General features: G+C 48.2%; 2 protein-coding genes across 4 annotated transcripts; one reads left to right on the plus strand and one right to left on the minus strand.

The window, feature by feature from the left end:
* Nucleotides 1–2,526: 2,526 nt before the first annotated feature.
* On the plus strand, nucleotides 2,527–6,287 carry tnfrsf9a (tumor necrosis factor receptor superfamily, member 9a). The gene is made up of 7 exons (XM_076166785.1): nucleotides 2,527–2,879; nucleotides 3,581–3,700; nucleotides 3,792–3,929; nucleotides 4,181–4,250; nucleotides 4,339–4,436; nucleotides 4,515–4,673; nucleotides 4,793–6,287. Exons 1-7 carry the CDS (start codon nucleotides 2,726–2,728, stop codon nucleotides 4,903–4,905), a joined length of 852 nt encoding a protein of 283 aa, XP_076022900.1. The 5' UTR covers nucleotides 2,527–2,725; the 3' UTR covers nucleotides 4,906–6,287.
* Nucleotides 6,288–6,342: 55 nt separating this feature from the next.
* ccdc187 (coiled-coil domain containing 187) lies at nucleotides 6,343–19,819 on the minus strand. Of its 3 annotated transcripts, XM_076166782.1 has the most exons (13): nucleotides 19,511–19,819; nucleotides 19,148–19,241; nucleotides 14,164–14,226; nucleotides 13,614–13,752; nucleotides 13,357–13,447; nucleotides 10,450–10,531; nucleotides 8,755–10,101; nucleotides 8,175–8,308; nucleotides 7,966–8,052; nucleotides 7,712–7,846; nucleotides 7,507–7,601; nucleotides 7,318–7,415; nucleotides 6,343–7,233 (listed from the first exon to the last, which is right to left on the minus strand). In XM_076166782.1, exons 2-13 carry the CDS (start codon nucleotides 19,194–19,196, stop codon nucleotides 7,103–7,105), a joined length of 2,451 nt encoding a protein of 816 aa, XP_076022897.1. In that variant the 5' UTR covers nucleotides 19,197–19,241; nucleotides 19,511–19,819; the 3' UTR covers nucleotides 6,343–7,102. The 3 variants fall into 3 exon arrangements, with proteins under 3 accessions (XP_076022897.1, XP_076022898.1, XP_076022899.1); XM_076166783.1 differs by lacking the exon at nucleotides 14,164–14,226; XM_076166784.1 differs by lacking the exon at nucleotides 8,755–10,101.
* Between the last annotated feature and the right edge of the window lie 892 nt (nucleotides 19,820–20,711).

Genomic DNA, 20,711 nt, shown 5'->3' on the forward strand with positions numbered 1-20,711 from the left:
CTCCTAAGTGTACAATTTTAAAACAATCTAACTATCTGATGCAGCATAGTGAACCACTAGATGGAGACATTCAATATGTGTGTGTGTGTGTGTCACTCCACTTTAATTCCAAGTTTGATATGTAGATTTGTGTTGTGTAGTTTTTCTAATTCACTGCTGGTAATTACTCGCCCTTTCGATTCAGACACACAATGTTTGAGTGACGCTTCTCGGAGGTTCCTGTCTTTAGAAGGTCAGAGAAGAAGAGTAGATGAAGTCAGCGCCTCTCATTTGCAGGAAATGCCCCTGAATGGGACTTCCACTCAAAGTGCTGCGTGTACTTCCCCGGTGGGCTGACTTTGGTCTGAGCAGTGTCACATATATGTTAGATGCAAAGCGACCCCCGTATGCCTGCTTGACCAGCAGACCGCAAGATTACATACAAGCAGACGACCACACACCCACACCCACACACTCCCACACATAGGGGGGGAGGTGTGAGGTTTTTTGTCAGGAAGGAAGTGATGTCAGAGCTTCTTAAAAGTAGTTTCAGATCGGGGGTGACATTCGATCATGTCTCTGTGCCGTTGCTGTATGCACACACACACACATGAGGCAGAATGAGGAAATGTGAGGTCACAGCCGCCCACTGGCATAACTGACACACTTACGCTCTGTCTGATCTCACATTTGCATTCATATTTTCATATCAGCCTACATTTCCAAACAAAAGTCTCATAGACACACACACACACTCCCCCCACACACATCTACCAGCAGCTTGTCATTGCTGCACTAGGTGTTGAACAGCTCAGAATATTCCCCAAGTAATTCAGAGTTCATTAAGTCTTTGGGGTTTACTGTACATCAGAGGACCTTTGGGGATGCTGAGATGTGTGTGTTTGTGTGTGTGTGTGTGGGGGGGGGGGGGTGGGGGGGAGGTGTTTCTTGGCCAAAAGCTATGTGGGTAGACGAGCTTCTGCTTCTGACGTCACATGTGGGTCTGGCTCTTTACAGTAGGCAGATCACAGTGAGTTAGAATGTCAAAGTCATCCAAATGTCAACCAATACATAAATACTGTATAAGTACAATTTATATACATGGGAAAAAGAGCCCATTATTGTTTTGCACTATCCACTTTGCTGCTGTAACAATTTTCATTTCCCTGTTGTGGCAGGAATAACGGTTCTATATAATAATTACTCAGCATTACTCAGCAGATTCCCAAAATAATAATAACAAATTTACTGGATGCACCATGACTTCCTTTTCATAGGAGTCATTAACACAAATCATTCAATCTCTGAACAAGCGCTTTTGTTTTCATTTCCCTCTCTTCATCTTCCCCGCCTGAGTGTTGATCACCTGGTCTGACCTCGCATGGCCTCAACGACACAAGCACAGGAGGGAAATTATCAACTTTCCTTGCCTTTGTAGCAAACTCATGATAGCTTACCATCTGCTCTGTGCTATGACTCACTGATCTGAGAGTCGAATGACTCAAAGATAATGACTATTTACCTTGACATGGATAAAAAAAAGAGTGATTTAGAGTCCAGGTGTTGTGATGTTCATGATAGGAAGAGAGACTCTGAAAGGTAAAAGTTTACATTCTGAGTGGGTGTGGTCAGTGACAGAAAAAGACATAAAATACATTTAAATGAATAAATTTAAATGAAATAAATAAAAAATAATGAAAAGCTTTAATCCCAGTTCTGGTTGGTTGGCTTTAGTTAGATGAATATCAAGTAAACAAGAAAAATGACTCACTGACTGTGTCTCAGCTGACTTAATGTTATGGTTTCTATTGCACTAATCAACTTCTATCTTACTATGAGTCCATGTTTGGCAATGTGTTTCGCCCAAAAAACACAGGAAAATCCCCCGACTTCACACACCGCCTGACACCCCGCTAGGATGTAGATTTACCTTATTGACTTAAATATTAAATAAGCAACTGTGGTATCGGTTGTGTTGAAAACTATGTTGGAACAAGTTAAAGTGTCTGGTGACTGTCAGGAGGCACACAGCATTCATGGAATAGTGATTCATCCCTCTCCAAAGGTCATTGCCTCCCATCAACAAAGCAAGTAAGACATAGACACAACATATAATAACCTTTATTCCATGAGTCACTCACATTTATGGATATAATCAGAATCTGAGTAACAGCCCTGGAGCTGATTTGATGGAATAATAATTATTAACAACTGTAAGTAATAAATAAATGTATTCAGGATGTAAAAGTTCCACAATTCTGTTACTAATTCTACTAATAATACATTTTGAAAGGGTGAGAATATGAATCCCTTCCACTAGATCAGGTGGTTTTTACTAAATAGAAAACCTTCAGTAGTAAATGAAACTGACAATAAGAATATTGATTTATTTATTAATCATACTTGTGAAATGTGAAACAGAAGCTCAAGCAGCTTATTTTGTTCATGTTGAGCCTCATTGGTTAGTGTAGAGCAGTAGAAGTGTGGACACGCCCCTCTGTGAAACAAACCCACTCAGCTCTGGGGTTAACTTATGAGTCTGATTTCTTCTCTCCACATCGTCACACATCATCTCTGAACCTCATAGCATTTGGAGGGAACACTTAAGAAGACAGTCGAGGGGTTTTTGTTTATTTCTAGAGTTGGAGTCAGAAGTGCTGAAGAGACTGAGGGGGATTTCTTGGCTGTATTTCTCCAGCAGCTGAACGAAGCTGAGACACACACACACACAGCTGGAGAGAAGAAGATGAGGATGAGCGTGATCTTGTGGTTGATGGGGGTCTGTTTGCTGGCTCGGGGCAGCCTCAGCAGCACCGGAGAGGCGGTGAGAACCTGCAGCCGCTGGAGACAAGGAGTCAACGAACAAAGCCAAGACGTCTGCTGCGACATCTGTAACTCAGGTGAGTGATGGAGGGGAAGGTGATGGGAAACCTAACATTCTGTAGCAATGTATTACAAATAATCAATCATTCCTGTCCTGAGGAAAAGCTGTTTCAGAGAACTGTGAGTTTGGAAAGAAGAAAACAAAAGCAACAGTACTTTTAGATGTTTTGTTTATCTTCATTTTCCTTATAAAAGCAGCTGACAAAACAGGGAATCTGTTTCTAGGAATTTTAGGAATAACAGAAGCCCTTTATAGACCTTCAGCACAAGTTGTGTCATGTCGTGTGTGTGTGAGTGAGTATGAGGGAGTGTGTGTGTGTGTGTGTGTGTGTTTGTGCGCTTTCTTTTGCTTTTGTGTTTTCTGTGGATATGAAGCTTGTTACGTTGTTTCCATCCCAGCCTGTAAGCAGTTCCTCCATGCGGTTGGAGGTAAACCAAGTTCAGTTTCTGTGGTTGCAGCTAATACCACATCAGAGAGACGAAGCCAATGGAAATAAATAAATCCAATCTTGGAGACTCACGTGTGAAACTGCATCAGCTTGATAGCATCACAACTTAAAAAACATGGTGTGTGTGTGTGTGTGTGTGTGTTTGTGTGTGAATATGCTGCATGATGGTGACAAGGCTATTATAATGTTAAAGAGAATACAGTGCACTTATTTACCCTCCTCTCTCTCTCTCTCTTTCTCTCTTTCTCTCTCTCTCTGTGTGTGTTTAGGACATCATCGGGTCCAACTTTGTGGTTCCGATCCACAGCGGCTATGTACTCCTTGTAAGCCTGGAACCTTCACAGAAGACCCGACTAAATACCGCTGCACCAGGTGTACTCAGTGTGTAGGTACGTCTCCACGGCTCTTTAGTGTTATTCTGTGCTGAACCTGGAGAACAACTCAACTCCATGGATGTGTTTCCGTGTCGTTGACCTACAGGTGCTCAGGTCCTGGTGAAAGACTGCACAGCGAGCAGAGACACAGTGTGTGGCTGCAGCAAAGGGCTCAGATGCGGCAATGACAAGTGTTCATTCTGCATCACGGAGTGTGACAGAGGTCAGGAACCTGCGGAGAAACGTAAGCAAAACTAAAACGAAGCATGCCACATCACACATACACACACACACACACACACACACACATACAGGGCAGTGTGTAGGATAAGATAAGATAATCCTGGCAAGCCTGTCATTAAAAAGTCAAAAGATTTTGGTTTCAGTTCATGATTATTCATGTTGGCTGAATGGTGAAAGGTGATAAACATGCCGGGTAGGAAGGTGTAGTGAGTTCCTGGAATTCCTGATGCAAGCTGTGTGTTTCCTGCTCAGGTTCCTGCAGGTCGTGTCCACACGGAACCTTCAACGACCAGATCCATCAGACATGTAAACCCTGGAGCGGGTGAGGATCCTGCACGTCTTACACAGCAAACACACATTTCCTTTACTGTCATAGCAGGAAGAATGACATGTGTCCTTTTGTCTTTAAGATGTCCTGGTGGATATATTGTAGCCAAGGGCGACGTGATCAACGACGTTAAATGTGCCAACGTCTCTGTTGCCTTAGTGAACAAGCCAAAGTCAAAAGGTAACACAGGATTCTAATGCTGCACTGTGGTTGAGCTTCTTTTCTTTTAAAATTCTAACTGATGGTGTTTTGTCACAGATCATACAGTGCCAGCATGGCCGCTGATCCTGTGTCTGATCTCCATTGGCATGGTCTTGATCATCTTGAGCACCGTCGTGTCCATTAAGCTGATTAAGAAAAAGAAAAGCACAAAGACGCTGATCATAACGCCGCCACCCATCATCAGGACACCCACAGGTAATGACATCACCCGTGTTCCCAGCAGGAAGCGTCCAGGGTTTGTTTTCTTGTCTGGACCGCACAATAGACCGCACAATAGACCGCACAATAGAAACGTTTCTCCTTTTCTTCTGCAGATGATCCCAGGACACTCATAGCAGTTGAATGCAGCTTCCATGAAGCCCTGCAGGAGCAAGGCAGCAGCTCGACTTTGGCCTCTAAGGATTCCACAAGTGCACTCATTGGATGAATGGAAATGAATGCCCGTGAAAATAACACTCTCCCGCAGTCCAACAGGTTGTGTTGGTCGAAAGAGGGGGGGAGAAAAACGTAATTTCCAGTCTGCGATGATCTTTCCTATCTTTGCAATCATAATCTGTGCGACAAATCTTGATGTGTTATGAGAAAGGAGGGGGAATTCTGAGAAGGAAAGAAAGTTGTCTGAGCAGAGAAGACAAGGACTGTTTCCTTCTCTTTCCACTGAATACTCCAGCCAAGCGAAATCATTAAATAACAGCTGTGTCACAGGTTAGGCTGTAATATTAGCCTGTGTGTGTACGTGTGTGCTGTGCAGGCTCGAGTGTAACCACAGCCTGGTTTCACCCACAGCTGATTCATTCATTCATTCATTCATTCCCAGCAGCTCTTTGATACATTTCTGTTTCAGTTATAGAACATTGTTTCTCACTTCCAGACAATAGAGGAGTGTGTGTGTGTGCAGCATTGATGGACCATGACCAGGGACAATTAAAAGGACTTTCCTGTCTGTTTACTCATAAACACCGAAAACTCCAAACTGGGGGGAATTTCCCCGGTGCTAAATTACCCTGAGCAAACCCCAGTGAGTCGTTAATGGCATTAAGGTTAATTTAAAGCACCAGTCTTAAACATTTTAACGAGGAGGAGCTTTGATTATGCACTGGGGCAAGCCGAGACATGACAGGAGTATCGAGCAAGGAGTTTCTCAAGAGATTCCGTCCTTGGAATGTCTTTTCAAGGTAAAGGTCAGATTAGATTACATGACTAATTCTCGTAGATTCCAAAGAAGTGTGTCATGAGAGCAGGACCAATTTACAAACACATATGTTAGTTATCAAGTTAAAAGGGTCAAGTGGAAACTCCCCCCCCCCCCCCCCCTCCCATCATATCAGTACTCGTCACTGTGTGGGTTGATTTCAAAGCAGCAGTGGGCAGTAGGACCCAGTGGAACCTTCTTATTCTCTCTTTGACTTGTTGCCTTTTGCTGAAATGGAACATTTGACATTCAGCATTGACGAGTGTGCAGTGTGTGCTCAGTGTGCGATGCCCCCACACACCTAAGGCGTATGTGTGTGTGTGTGATGTATGAGTGTGTGAGAGTCACCGCCACGTCATTTAAGGTCACAAATAAAGGCAGCTGACCTCAAAGGACTTTCCACTGTGAAAACGTTTGTCGGCAATATTATACCATGGGAAGTGCAGCACTTTATGCTGAATAAGGGTTATGATGACATGTTGTTTATAAGATTTACAGATGTGTGTGTGGACACTGGATGGATTGTACTCTTTTTTTATGTCAGATTTCTACGTATTTAACATTGTACTTTACTTTTGTTACATTTTCATTCATTAAAAAAAAGTGGGAATTCTTCATTTGTTGTTTGTGTGCAGAACAGCTGAGACGTTCAAATAAGGAAGAAGAGAAACATTACAAATACAAAGCAGCTTTATAGACAACAAGGCATGATTATATATGTTTCAATATAAAGCACTGGAAGCACAGGAAGTGAAGTGACTGAGCCTCTACACCAAACACCAAAGCACCAGTTGGATACTGGATGCTGCACGTGTGTGTGTGTGTGATTGTTGAGGAGAGAACGATTGAAGAGGGAGAAACTGGCTCCTCTGGTTGTCACCCTGGACGTATTCCAGTGATGCCTGACATCACGAGGCACGAGGCACGAGTGAGAGAAATCATTTTACTACAATATGTAGAGAGTCCAGGGTGTGACCCAGAAACAGAAACTACCCTTCTATTATTAGAGTGGGCGGCAACCAATGATTCAACGACAGCGTCTTCCCCATAGAAGACATCTGCCTGTAACAGCTCACCTCCCTACATAACAAAATGTAAACAAAAGGAGCAAACAGAACATTTCCAGTGCCGACAGTATGACGCCGGACTCGATGAAGACAAATACAAAGTGACACATAGGTTTTTGAAAAAGTATAATATTAAATTAAATGTTCTGGTCAACACTGGAGAACGAAAAATACCTCAATAAACCTCAGCTTTCCCTCTGTGAGCCTGCAGTGATGTTCTCTCCCTCCACCTGTCTAAAGTGCACGGTGGCCGGCTGAGGAACTCTTACATTCTCATGTTTTCAACCTAACTCCTGAGGAAGTCGTGAGAACCGAGAAGCGGAGCTGTAGTGTTAAAGCGGACGCAGCGGCGCTCCAGCAGGACGTCACTGTTGCTTGCAGTTCTCCTTCTTCTCTTTGGGTTTAGTGCGTGCCGGTTTGTCAGTTTGCCGCTTAGTGGGCGGGATGAAGGTCGGCTCCTCGGCGTTTGGGGGCGGAGGCGACTGGCGGCCCGGGCCTGCGTGGAGGAGGGGGGTCAGTCAAGCTCAAAACCTCTGGAGGCTTTCGTCAGTGTGACAGTTTGAAGTAGAGACTACCGTACCTGTCTGCGGCCCTCGGAGGCTCTCGGTGCCTTGCCTCCTGCTCTGGAAGGTCGGGTCCAGCTCCTCGGCGATGTTTCTGATCTGCTGGGCTTGTTGCCTGTGTCGACGAGAGCGGGCGAGTCAGCAATGTGACATTCAGAGAGAGGTTAGAGCGAGCGAGCAAGAGAGAGAGAGAGAGAGACAGTTACGGTAGTGTGGAGACGGGGCTGGGTGGCAGGTTGTCAGGAGAGCCGTCCTCTGTGGGAGACGGGAGGCCCTCAGAGTCCAGCCTCTCCCTCTGGACCTGAGGGCGGCAGAAAAAGAATTGCTCAACGCCGACTGGCTGTATAAACGAGCGTGTGGCACTTTAATCAGCGCTGTGAGTAACGCCGCCTCCGCCCTCTTGTCTGGTACCTGTCTGTCCCGCGCGGCTCGCCTGTCGTGCTGACTCATCATGGCTCTGTGCTCACGCCACGACGCCGGGCCCTCCAGCTCACGAGACCGACGCTTCGTCTTGATTTCCTGCTTCTGCATAAATCGTGCAATTTCCTAATGCACAACACGGCAGACCCACACACCCACACACACACACACACACACACAGAGGCAGCGTCAAGGGCAAGTCTGCACGAGTCTGTGGCAACTGACAGCTGGGTTTTAAATCGTACCTCATCCTGAGCCACTTGAGCCGCTCTGAAGTCTCCATCTGGGTACGAGCGGCGTGATGAAGGCTGGGAGCTCTGAGAGGAGAGAGACTGAACACACACACACACACACACACACACACACACACACAGGTCATTACACAGACTAACTGACCGTCTGCTCACTCTGGCCCTGGTGAGCTGGCGTGGTAAAAACTCTTGGACTCCTTTACTTTTCTGGAGCGCTTCTCCTCTTCCTCCTGCAGCCTGCGGGCCAGCTCCTCATCCTCCAGGACCTGCTGCAGCTCGCCCATGTCCAGACTCGCCCCCTCCGGCTTTGGCTGCTGCTGCTGCTGAGGCGGCGATCCTGTAGTGACGTGTGAGAGAGCGGCAGTGAGGATGTGGTGAATGCAAAGGAAGTGCGGTGTGTGTGTGATGAAAGCAGGCGGATGGCACACAAGTTAGGGTGAAGATTAAATCAGAAGAGTACCAAAAGGCAAAGATCACTGTTTTGAATCACACACACCGAGACCTTGAGAGGATGCAGAGATGTAAAGACGCCTCACGGTCTTAGGAGGCCCTGATTGTTGCAGATTGAAGAGGAGGAACAAAGCACACTCATCACTTCAAAAGTACCAAAGAGAGAGAAAACATCAGAGTCCAGAAAGTCCCGTTAGTCTAAGTCACCACTACACCCCACGTCCTCAGAGCGGAGGAGGACTGAGGGAAGATCAGAGGAGGAGCAGATGCACACTCAGCAGAGTTTGAGAAGCCTCCACCTCTGCAGGCCGGCGTGGGCTGCATGGAGTTTACCTGCTGGCCTCCATCTACGCCTGGAAGGAACCCGGAGGCTTTGACTTCGCTGCGGGAATCTCCGACGGGGCTGAGCTACTCTCCTCTCCTCCTCCTCCTCCTCTTCCTCTGAGCTGAACTGTTCTTCCGGTCTGTTGTGCCGGCGTTGACTCGTGGTCCTGGTGGATCTGCTGTGACGGCTGTAGTCTGGGTTTGCCGCCCGCTCCTCTTCCTCGCCGTACTCTTGCCTCTGTCTCCACCTTCCACTGCCTCTCCTCTCCCTGTCGGCCACACATGGGTCTCTCCTCTGCATCCTCCACACCTCTCCGTCGTCACGCAGCGTCGGCGGAACATCGCAGTGTCTGTCCGCTCTGTGTTCTCGCTCGCCGTTCTGTTCGTACGACAACGGTCCCCTATCTCTCATATCTCCATGGAAACTGTGCCTGGAAGAGGCCGCTCTCTGGAAGACTGCATGCTGTGGTTGGGGGTCGCCGTGGGAGACTTCGCTCCCATGTTGCACCTGGCTGTCTTTGCCCGGAAGCCCTACTTGAAGTGGCGCTCCGGGGACGCCGAATCTCACAGGTACCCCCCTCTCTCTGAGGACCTGGCCCAGCATCTCCCACACCCCCCTGCTGGGAGGCTGCTGCCCGTTAGAGCTGCCGGAGCCTTCCTGAAAGCGGACATGTTTGTCAGGGTTTTCCCTACAGGTCCAGGTCCTTGCCAAGCCTCTGACGCTGTGTCTGTCCGCCTCGTGCAGCCGGACGCTTTCGCTGCGACTTCGCCGCCGGTCTCTCACCTCTGCTGACCTCCAATCTGGATCCTGTCTGTTCCTCTGCAAATCCTCCTGCTGGTCTCTAGGGCTCCTTTCTACGACGCTTTGCCTCACTCTCCTCTCGCCTGGGTCCCCATATTGGTCCCGGTCCTCCCGCCTCTCTCCTCTCTCCCCTTCACAGCTCCTCAGCTCACCTGTGAAGCTGCTGTGAGAGGGCGGCCCCCTGTGGTTTCTCTCTTTGGGCTGATATAAAGATGTGCAGCGTCGAGGAGGTTCGGCGTTTTCTCTTTTGAACAGCCTCTGGGACCAGGCCGAGAGCTGCGAGGAGAAAACTGCGTCCGAGTCGTCCGAGTCCTCGCTCAAAGGTTCCCTCAATCCATCCCTGACGTGCCTAATGGAGTCTGTGTGTCCTTCATTTGACCGTGGACTTGTGTTTCCCTGAGCTGCTGGCCCTCTGGGGGACTCCGACTGAGGCTCGGTTAAGTCTAGACGGGAGAGAGAGGTAGAACATTGCCACCTGCTGGCGGTGGAAGAGTGCTGCTCCTCTCCTGGGAGGCTGCTGAGTGAGGCGGGCAGAGCAGGAGCGCCGCTGCTGCCTTTAGTCAAGCCAACATGCAAACACAAAGCGGGGAGGGGGGCTGTTAGCAGCTACGGGACGAGGTCATTACTCTGAACATGCCTTAGCTGAATGTTGAGTTGTTTACATTACGTGTGAAAGACAACATATACATATTAAAACTATGTTAGGGGTAATTAGGAAAAAGACACTGAGGAGCCGACAACAAACTTCAACTTCAGTCACGGTGGAGCTGCAGCAGAGACGAGGATGTGAGAGAGGAAGACGAGCCGGCACTGATCTGCTCTCACAGTGTAAGAACAGCTCACAAATATTAACGCCACATAACAAATCAATCAATGACACAAAGACAAAACCTTCACTCTACCTTCAGGGAAGCCCTCTTGCGCCGTGCTGCTCCTCCTCCTCCTCCTCTGCTGCTCTTCCTCCTGCATTCGTTTGGCCATTTCCTGTGGAGACAAACCAGCTGCAGGGTTTGGTTCACGTGTGTTCATAAGCTGATGATGATTCTACCTGAGGCCTCCTAGATACGGCAGCGATCAATACAAGGATTCTCCGATAGTTCACATTGTACCGCTTCTGACCAGAGGGTGGCAGTGTAACACAGAAGCGGAAGAAAGCAAAGCGGCGACTGGTCACTTACAGACTCACATCATCATTGAACACTTGGTGTATTTGTAATGAAGAGTTTTGTCAAATGGAATATAATCCACATCCCATAATGCAAGAAAGTCTCATCCTGGTACTCCCTGACCCGTGTCCCCGTGTCCCCGTGTCCCCGTCTCCCCCTCTTCCTTTGACCCCTCTGCACTCCCTTTGTTTGGCTCTTTACATCAGAAGCGTTGTTTTAAAGAAGAGTTTAACACTAACGAGGAGACGAAGCTCACATCTGAGCTCCTCTACCTTGTGGCCCAGATAAACTTCCAACAGAAGCAGGACAAGAAGACAGTTTAGCTTTAACACGCTGTGCCTTTAGGGAATGTCTACCACCACCGTCTGTCTGCTGCTGCTTTTCTTAGAAACATCCAATAATACTCCGGACAAACCAGAAAATTACATGTCAGTGTGGCTGCGATCTACAATTACATGTAGAATAGTGCGTCCCGTAGAGCGTGTGATGTTGTGGGTTTGTCAGAGGGGCTCTGGCAGCTCAGAGGACTTGTTGGAGTCCATTAAAGTGAGACGAGTTCATTGGATTCTGCTCGTTCTTCCTTGCCTTTGTAAATGAGGGAGGACAAGACATGGAGACAAGACATGGCGTGTATATACGGTCTACGCACACGGTGAGATTTAAGGATACATGAGCGGAGCGGAGAGTGAATCCTGAGCGCTAACGCAGCTCCTTCGCTGTGCAGTCGGCCTGTCAGCAGCTTTGCCAGCACCGGCAGACAATTAGCAGCTTGCCATGGCAGGTTAGCCGTGGAGTGCCACAGGGATCTGGCATTTAAAAACTGCACAGCCTGATGCCTTCTGTTCCTTAATTAAAGACACAATCTACAGGGAGGCAAATATTTAATCAACACTGTGGATCAGCCAGCCGTTTCCGAAAAAGGCGGGACGAGCGGAATGTTAACGGCTCGTCTTCTGAGATCCGCAGAGAGAGACGGTGGCGTCGTGAGTCTGAGCTCATGCCAGGTGACGCGGCGGCAGAGTTAAGTGAGGTCTCGCCGCTTCTTTCTGACTTTGTGACCGGTTTTAATGATGATGAATGAAGCGCACAGCCTGTCTGACCTCACGTCCTTCCAAACAAGCAGCTCCTCTAAGCTCCTCCAAGGCCTCCTCCTCCAGAAAAGAAAGGGAAACTGCAGGCTAAAGGAAAATATTATGCCGGAGCGCCAGTGTGACGCACGCAGCTCCAGCGGGGCCAGCTGGGGCGGTTTAGGGGGAGAGTTTCCCACAATGCACTGCTTCCTCACAGCTCAACTCTGTAGCTTAAGTTCTTTTGAATGTGTGTGATGCTCAGACAGAGGCACGTGCACGCGACACACACATGGGCAACAACACAAAAGAGGAGATGTGTGTTGTCGTTGCGATTGGGGCCTCTGTGAGCAGTGAGGTGGCGGCGGCGGTTGATGGGAACCACCTGGGCGACCTCGTTGTGTCACCGGGACGGAAGATTAATTGTCTATTGTGTTTACGAAAACTTTGTAGTGAAGAAACTGCAGCGGGATGAATCATGGGAAGCGTTGTATTTGTCACCGATGCGAGTATTTGTTCGCTATTTACTCAAACTAAAACTCGCGCTCGATGTTTTGACCGTGTTCTCCCACAGTGGAAATTGCTTGAGGATGACGAGGAGAAGAGGAGAAACGTTGTCAAACTAAAATGTGATTGTTTAGAGCGTTTGGAATGATGTAGCGGTAAGTAATGGAAATGATTACACTTAGTTTACTTCCCTGTTTCCTCCTCCCACATCCACCCAGGCTAAGTGAGTGTGTTGACACGTGTGTGTGTGTGTGTGTGTGTGTGTGTGTGTGTGTGTGTGTGTGTGTGTGTGTGTGTGTGTGTGTGTGTGTGTGTGTGTGTGTGCTGTATAGGCAGATTTGATGGGCCGTGTCTGGAGCTGGCAGGCTGCCGGCTCCGCGCGTGTAACGGCCCGGCTCTGCTCAGACAGCTCAGCGGATGAATCAGAGGCCCCCGAGCAGCACTTTGCCGCGACCGCCATTCATTACACACTGGTTTAGTGCGGAGAGAGAACAGGTTGGACCGCATGATACTCCCCGACCTGCTGGTAACGGGCAGATAATTGAATGAGGCACCAGTGTGTCCACAGTGCCATACAAGGACATGAGCTCCTGAGCCTCTCAAACCTCTTAGGGCTGCCTCTCGTAGCAAGATACACAGATAATGATTCAACTTTCCATAAGCGCTGATAATGGCGGGGATATTTTAAGCGTGTGTGCCGACCCTCTGCCTCGCTGTGTGTCTGCTCACTGCACACACTAATGGAGTTTCAAATAGAGAGAATGGCAGGAAACTCGGCTAGTGTTGCCCGGTGTTGAAAATTCGGTGCTGCAGATAAACCATTGCAAGACAGAAAAAGAGTTTGGTTTGTTTGGTTTCTCAAAGTTTTTCTTGTATCTGAACTCTGACCTGGTTGAGTGTGAACCTTCTCCCTGATTGACTTCATACGTGACTCTTATAAGCGGCCATATTCCCCAGATGCCTGCTGTGGGAGTGAACGGCATCGTGTTCATGAGCCGCTGCGCTTCATTCACCTTTACAGCTCGAGCTCGGTGTGTGTTTTGCTCACCTCGGTGTGTGTTTTGCTCACCTCGTCGTCCTGCTCTCTCCTCTGCGCCTCCTCGGCACACCTCTGGATCTCCTCCTGGATCACTCGGGCGTACTTGAAATCCTGCTCCTCCCTACAGGACGAGACGGAGAAGGACATTGTTCAGGGACGGAGACAGAGACTTCTCCAATAGCAGAAAACACAAGCGAAACACAAAATGCAGCGGAGAAGGTAAAGGAATGACAGGGTGTGTGTGTGTGTGTGTGTGTGTGTGTGTGTGTGTGTGTGTGATGACGTACAGCTGTCTGGAGTTCTGCCTGAAGAGGGCGCTCTGCTGGGCCTGCTCCTCCTGCTCCTCATCCTGCAGCCTCTTGGCAATGCGGATGTCATTCTGCACGAGCTGGTTCTTCTGGATGTTGTTGGTGTAATAATGCTCGACTGCAGGCAGGAAGAGCAAGGGTCAAGCTGACGGGTCAACGCCAGAGTCACACACACACACACCCACCACTTTGATCATTTGCGATTAGTTTGTCGATTTCAAAGATAAACCGCAAAAACAGGAACCGACTCCCCTTTTTGTTGACAGTGCAATATTACAAAGACAAACCACAGCACTGACGCCATGAAACAAAAAGCAGAAACACACACGGCAACCTTCTGCAGCTCCGTCTCCATTCTGCCGTGACAGATGTGCAACAGCTGCTCCCCATAGCATCAAATGGCGCAGTAACGACCATGTGTTTAGAATGTAACTCACGCTTATGGAAAAACAACATAAAGCTTAACTGCGGCCCCGTGAAGAACACTAACAGACATTGTGAATGGAATGCGGCGTAACGTTGCACTTACTCTCCTGTTCCTGCAGGTTGTGTGCCAACGCTCCGTCCTCCAGCACAGCGAAACACTGGCACACTGCAACAGAGGGAGGGCAGGAAGGCTCAGTGTCAACGCAACATAAGGACAGAGTGAGTGTGAGGGGAGGAGGAGATGAAGAAGTCAGGGAATGAAAGCGAAGAAAGAGCGGGGGACGATCCAGAATGGCTGTCTGTCCCCGGAATAAGAGACGAGCGTCGGGGGGGAGAGGGAGAGAGAACGAGCCAAAGACCACAGGCCAGAGGAGGTTTGGGCTTAGCGCTCGGCCCGACTGAGTGTTGTCGGGATAATGGCTGTTTCTATAAACGCTGCTTTAAGAGGAAGACTCCTCACCGCGCTGGAAAAGAGGACAACTGTCCACCGCACTGAGGTCGTCCTCTTCTGTTGTTGTCTGAAAGGCTCCAATCACACAGACGCACACACAGAGCCGCACTTATTCCTCAAGCAGGTCCACGGGCCCAAACCACAGCTGCAGTCTGAGGGCCAGACTTTGCGCCATCTATTTGTGTGTGTGTGTGTGTGTGTGTGTGTGTGTGTGTGTGTGTGTGTGTGTGTGTGTGTGTGTGTGTGTGTGTGTGTGTGTGTGTGTGTGTGTGTGTGTGTGTCAACTTCTGGGCCTCCACAAACAGACTTTGACTCGATTTATCACAAGGAAAATCATTTGAACAACCATCTTATGCCGTTGTTTTCTGAAGCTCTATAAACAAATGGAGTAACCATGACTACCAAATGAAGATGCAAAGTTGAGGAAACGCCGCCTGCAGCCAGCGTGGAGTCTCCATTCCATCCTGAGGCTTTAACCAGGAGGAGTCTGGTTCTATCCCATGATCCCGCATTCTGCCCACCTGCTGCTGCGGCTGGATATATGAACTCATACTGGATTAACCCTTTCCTAACCTTTTGTCTTCTCATCGAAAAAGGCCACAAAGCGAAGGGATTGGATTACAGTGCAGCATCACAGAAAGCAAGAGGCCTTTACGCAGAAAGAAGTCCCAAATGTGAGAAGTCAAACAAACGGGTATTGGAGAAGGGAGCTAATAGTGTTATATGTGTGTGTGTGTGTGTGTTGGCGTGGAAACTTGTTGAAGCTGCAGTCATCAACTAGCAAAAGCAAACAGCTTTGTGTCAGCCTTTGATCGCCGATTAATAGCCTAAGAGTCTGCGGTCTGTTAGTCTCATCTTTAAACGTGCCAAATGTTTGCAGTAGTTAAAGAGCCTCTGTGCTGCTGCGAGTGTGTGTGTTTAAAGGCCGTCAAACAAAGTGAGAAGTGACTGGAGACTACATAAACACACACACACACACAGACAGACGGCGACAGTGGCCCAGCTGTTTTCGCCACTGTCTCCATCTTTTGCAGACATACCGCTCACTGCGGCCAGACAAAACCGCCTCGTCGCCTCGCTGCTCCGCATCGGGGAACCAAGAGCGGCTGTCTCTTCCTACAATGGTGCTTTCAAATGCAACCAGGAGAGCAGGGAGACTGGCGTTAAAAGAGAGAGCTCACTGCCTTTAGCTCGGTGCAGAAGCAGAGCCCATTACAAACACCTGTCCTGCCTCTGATCCAGCTGCTGGGGCCGTGGCTGTGCAGAGCTGCTGCACATCATTACATTTACATAAACGCTAGAAGGGTGTTCTTCTAATAATACGCTAAATCTAAAGAAAACAGCCATCTATATACATTTTTACATGTATGAGCATCTCTGAAGGATAATGGGTCATTCCTGGATCCGCACCAAAGCAGAAGCAGAATGACTTAAAGTGCAAATATGAGCCAGAATCTGAAGTCAAGCGTGTGTAATCACAGCTGTGGACACGTAACATTAAAGATCATATGTATGGGATTTGATATAATGGCTAACATCCAGAGTAAGGGTTGGAAAATACACAGAATATGAGAGTCGAGTGCTGAAGCCTGATGTGACTGTGACCATCTGTGTGCCTGAAAACACACCGCCCATCAATTCTGCTCTGCTATATGCACACACACACACACATACACACACACACACACTTCCTTTACCTTGTTAGCTTTCACATTCAAATTAGAAAGAAAGTCATGATCGATCCCTCACCATCCAGGCCCTGCAGTAACGACGGAATGCCAAATTGTGCAATCGATCTCCGGGTTGATGAAACCGATCAGAGGTTTGCTCCGTTCTGTCAATCAGGAAGCAAGGACAAAGCTTCCACTGGGGTCCAAACGTGTCCTAAGAGTGTGTTTACGTCTGTGATGGGGGCTGGGGGGGGGCGAGAAGTTCAAGACCATCAAAGTTCATGGAAATCCCTGTGACAGCACTAAAGCCGTGCAAAGCGTCTGGTTACAGCGTAAGTGAGCCAGCGGGGGTCCAGCTGCCCCGAGCGTTAACCCCTCTCACCCAGACAGACATGCTCTTCCCCATACACCTGTTGCAGAGCTTAAGAGGACTAGCCGCTAAACGGATCTCCAACCTGCCCCCATGAGTCCGGGCCGAGTCGGTGCGGAGGGATTACGGACCAAAGCCTCGCTTTTAATCCGGCGGGACAAATTGACAGTTCAGAATCTAGTGTTTACTGTGTCTGAGCCTCGGCAGAAGTAGGAGGGAGGGAGGGAAGGAAGGAAGGATGGAGGGAAATGACAGCCCCAGAGACAGTGTGTGTGTGTGCGCGCGTGTGTGTGGGTGTGTCTGCACTGCGGGTTAACTTGTTTTTCAGACCTCCTTTAAACTGAGCTCATATTTCCCTGCCAGGGGCGTGGAGGGGAGGAGAGTGTGTTATTATGACTGCTAAACAGGTTTGGGGAGACTGGGTGTGAGGCGTTCAGGGCCCACGCTAAGTGGAAGAGTGCGTGCTCCTAATCTTACATTGAATCTTACTGTAAGCCTCTTAATAAGGCCAAAGAAAAGGGCACTGTCTGCTTCGTAAGAGGACAGTCAATCAAAGAGCGAGTGGAGAGCAGAAATCGGCGGCGGCGGCACTGGAGGTCAAAGGCCACAGAGGGGTCGGGCTGTCAGAGAACGTGTGCAAAACGCTGACACTGTTTCTGATTTTGTCCTCTTCTTGGCCGCTGAAAAAGTGTGGACCCCCCCTGCAAAGCAGACAGCCGCTCATCTCGTCTCGTCTCAAACGTTACACACATTTGTTTGAGGTGTTTAGGAGCAAATATGCCGACACAGATTTCTTCGGCTTGGCTCAGCGGCAGTAGGCAGCACTAACAGCAGCAATGAGTGGCTGCCAAACAAAGAAACTGGCGAAAGGAGAAAATGACAAGGGTTCTATTTTCAGCCAAAATCCCCCACTGACCGCCCACGCTCCCTCTCTCCTCCTCCTCCTCCTCCTCGGCCTCATCCGTGCTGCTGCTGCCGCTGCTTCCTCTTCGTCTTCTTTTTGTCTTTGGCTCCTTCAAACCGGAACCAAACTTTACCATGTGACGGAGAGAGGTGAAGGGTAATGGGAATCACTGGGTCAGTTGGGATAGAGGGATTTTGGGAATGAGGGGAGGAGGTGGAGGGAGGGACGGGGGGGAATTCCTCCGGGAGCTGCATTCCCTCGGCCCGTCGGGCTATATCAGGAGCAGCCAGAGGAGAGGAAACAGGAACTGATAAAGGGAGAGTGGAAACAAAGAAGGTTGACTGAGCCCGAGTCTGATGGGGAGGAGAGGGAAGGAGAAGTGGGACACCAGGAGCGACGGCATAAACACTCCAAACGGGATGTCAAGTAAAGAACTCACTCACTAGCTCAGATTGACAGATTGATCCACTGAAAATAGATGGCGAGGGCGACAATTAGATTGACCAGACATCTTATTTACATGCTGCCATTGTCTCATCGAGGCGTTTATTGTTGTGGGGCAGCCTTTGTTTGTCATTGCTTCTGCTCAATAAAGCGTGAAAATGCAAAGCTGCACACTGTGGCCTTTGTGTACGGAAACCAGAGCGCTGTGCTGAAGTATCTCCCTTGATAATACACACGCAGACCTATTTCTGCCTTGCTCATTAACATGGACATGCCAAAGACCAGGCCAATGGTCAACACCATGGCCACAGCTCCGACATTCCTTTCCTGTTCATGCATTCACTCGTACATGCACACAGAGAAATCAACCAGTGGGCAAAGATGGTGGACAGGATTTTTGTTTTCCGGTCTAACATAACATGAGAGATGTATCCTAGTGATGTTCCAGGCGTTCCCCTTATGTAATGTTGCACTCTAATGAATAGTTAAACCCACATATTGATTTATTCTTACGAGCTGTATGAAGACAGCTGCAGTCTGCACTTGTGTCTTCGTGTCTTCAATGCATCGTGTGGTTTATTGGGTTAGAAAGGACTTGGGAGTTGTAGCAGTTTCCACTCATCCATGTTCTAAAACTGCATATTCTGCATAACTAACCGTTTGTATTGGAATCCGCCATTACCCAACTTAAACACTATGGTGAAGCAGAAGTATTTACACAGATAGAGAGAGAGAGAGAGAGAGAATCAGAGGAGTGCAGATCCTGAGCCACCATCTCATTATTCCCTCTTATCTGGGCCCCAACTGAGACTCTGGAAAGTACGACAGGACCCTTATGTCTGTTTGTCTGTCTGTCTGTCTGCTTTACAGACAACATATATAGTAACTTACTGCTTATCTGAGCCAGACATAGAGCAGTGATACCATGGAAAACAAGCACAGACACACAAGGTCTAAAGAAAAGCTGCCCTTGGGTGCCGAGGCCAAGCAGAGCATGTGAAGAGCTCATCCTCTCTCAGAACCACAACAGGCTGAGAACAGGAGCTGCTGCAGAGATACTTTGGAATAATAATAAAAAAAAGAGTCCATACTGGATCCAGACCCTGCAGAGGAGGAGAACCAAACTAACTAACACACTAAACACACTCCTTTCTGCATCCCTACAGAATGTGTGTTTAGTTAGGTTAATCTTCTACAGATAAAAGGGATGCTCAGTTTGTGTGTGTGTGTGTGTGTCTGTGTGTTTACCTTCCTGGACCCGTGGTAAATTTGACTGGTCTATCTCCAGCTCGGCCATCACTGAGCTCTGGGTGTCAGTGCCTCATGGTGCAAACAGGAGAACCTGGAGGAGCACAGAGGCTCATTGTTATCCAGGCAGGGAAACACACCGCACAGTTAACTTAAAGTGCAGGAGTAAAGTTGCTTTGCAACGATGGACGTGCATGCAAACGTGCAGAACTAAACAATGAGCGGCGCTGCTGTCAACGCGAAGTCGAACTTACTAGAACTTTGTCTCTCTATCTAAAACAGACCATTCATCGACACACAAGGCAAACAATCTATAATATACAACAAGTCTTCAAAGTAAAGTGTTGTGGTTTTACAACGTACCTGTTCCCAGCAGGCTGCTCACGGAGGCTAATCTCTCCAGTATCCTGAGTACACACAAGCTACTCAACAAGTAGTAAACATGACAGCCAAGTGTCAACTTCGCCGCCGCCTGGTCTCTCTCTTTGTCTCTCTAGTCTCCAAACTGTCGCGGACGTTCCTAACAGCGGAGTTTTGGGTGCGAATTTGGTCAAAAGTCAGTCGTTGTGTTGTTGTTCATCAATGAAACAAAGCACCGCTGGGTGTTGATGGGAAGCCACGACGGACAAACTTAGCCACTGTCCGTCCGCCTCTCCGGCGCTTCTTCACGCCTCCTGGACAGCAAGTGGGGGCGGTTGGCTGCTGCTGCCTTCAGGGACCCGGGAAAGCCTACTTCAGACTTTTTCAGGTCAATGTCTGGATAGAAGACAGCAAGCCGTTTTGGTAGTTGATATGTGTCGGGTTCCATTAACAATATGACGTCACAACACGCTTATAATGCTAAACTTTTACCGTTATTTAGTGATTTTGATTTACACTCTCCTTCACTAGTTGGATATCGAAATAGTTCGCTAACTTTGATTGATATCCATCTTTCCAATAACTGTGAACGCAGCACAAAACCAAACGTTCCTATCGATTACACAGTGAAAGTGGAGATGGAATTTTCAAACAAGCAGTAAGCAGTTATAGTTTGTATTATTTGAAATGAAACAATGAAATCTAACAATGTGATGTAAATATAACAGAAAACAGAATCATGTTGTTGTGTAATCAGCGAGATAAGTTGCACTAAAGTTGGTTCAAGACAAAAATCGAAACTTGATTTGAGAAACTAACATTTCAAACCTCAGAAGTGGTGTAAATATAGGATCAGGGAGCGTTTCATAGCATTTCTTAGTACGCTATTAAAACGCTCCTTTGGAACCTGTCATGTAAATGATCGTTGCGGTTTATAGCATATGATTACGGGCTGTAAAGTCTCCTGTGATAAGTGTGAGAAAGGAGAGAAAAGAATGGAGCCCATTTCTGAAAATTGTATCTTAAACAGTTTACCAAATGTGTCTATAAGCTAATGACACTGCAAATATTAAAAATCTGTATGAATTAGCGAGAGATTGCTTTGGAGTTTCTCTTGGCGTAACTCGCCCCCTGCTGGCCGCACGTCGAACAGGCTCAATATAATATAACTTGTCTCAGTCCTCTGTGCGTGTGTGTGTGTGTG

The sequence above is a fragment of the Genypterus blacodes genome, unplaced genomic scaffold (genome assembly GCF_046128005.1).
Source record: "Genypterus blacodes isolate CSIRO-AG114 ecotype Tasmania unplaced genomic scaffold, CSIRO-AGI_Gbla_v1 ptg000156l_1, whole genome shotgun sequence".
Taxonomy (NCBI): Eukaryota; Metazoa; Chordata; class Actinopteri; order Ophidiiformes; family Ophidiidae; genus Genypterus; species Genypterus blacodes.

Bases quoted from the DNA above. Each gene is read 5' to 3' on its own strand.
- tnfrsf9a (XM_076166785.1), top strand. From the start codon at position 2,726: ATGAGGATGAGCGTGATCTTGTGGTTGATGGGGGTCTGTTTGCTGGCT. The intron at 2,880-3,580 runs GTGAGTGATGGA...GTGTGTGTTTAG, and splicing joins CTGCGACATCTGTAACTCAG to GACATCATCGGGTCCAACTT. The intron at 4,674-4,792 runs GTAATGACATCA...TTTCTTCTGCAG, and splicing joins CATCATCAGGACACCCACAG to ATGATCCCAGGACACTCATA.
- ccdc187 (XM_076166782.1), bottom strand. From the start codon at position 19,196: ATGGCCGAGCTGGAGATAGACCAGTCAAATTTACCACGGGTCCAGGAA. The intron at 14,227-19,147 runs GTAAACACACAG...CCTCTGTTGCAG, and splicing joins TTTACCACGGGTCCAGGAAG to TGTGCCAGTGTTTCGCTGTG. The intron at 7,847-7,965 runs GTACGATTTAAA...GTTGTGCATTAG, and splicing joins CTCAAGTGGCTCAGGATGAG to GAAATTGCACGATTTATGCA.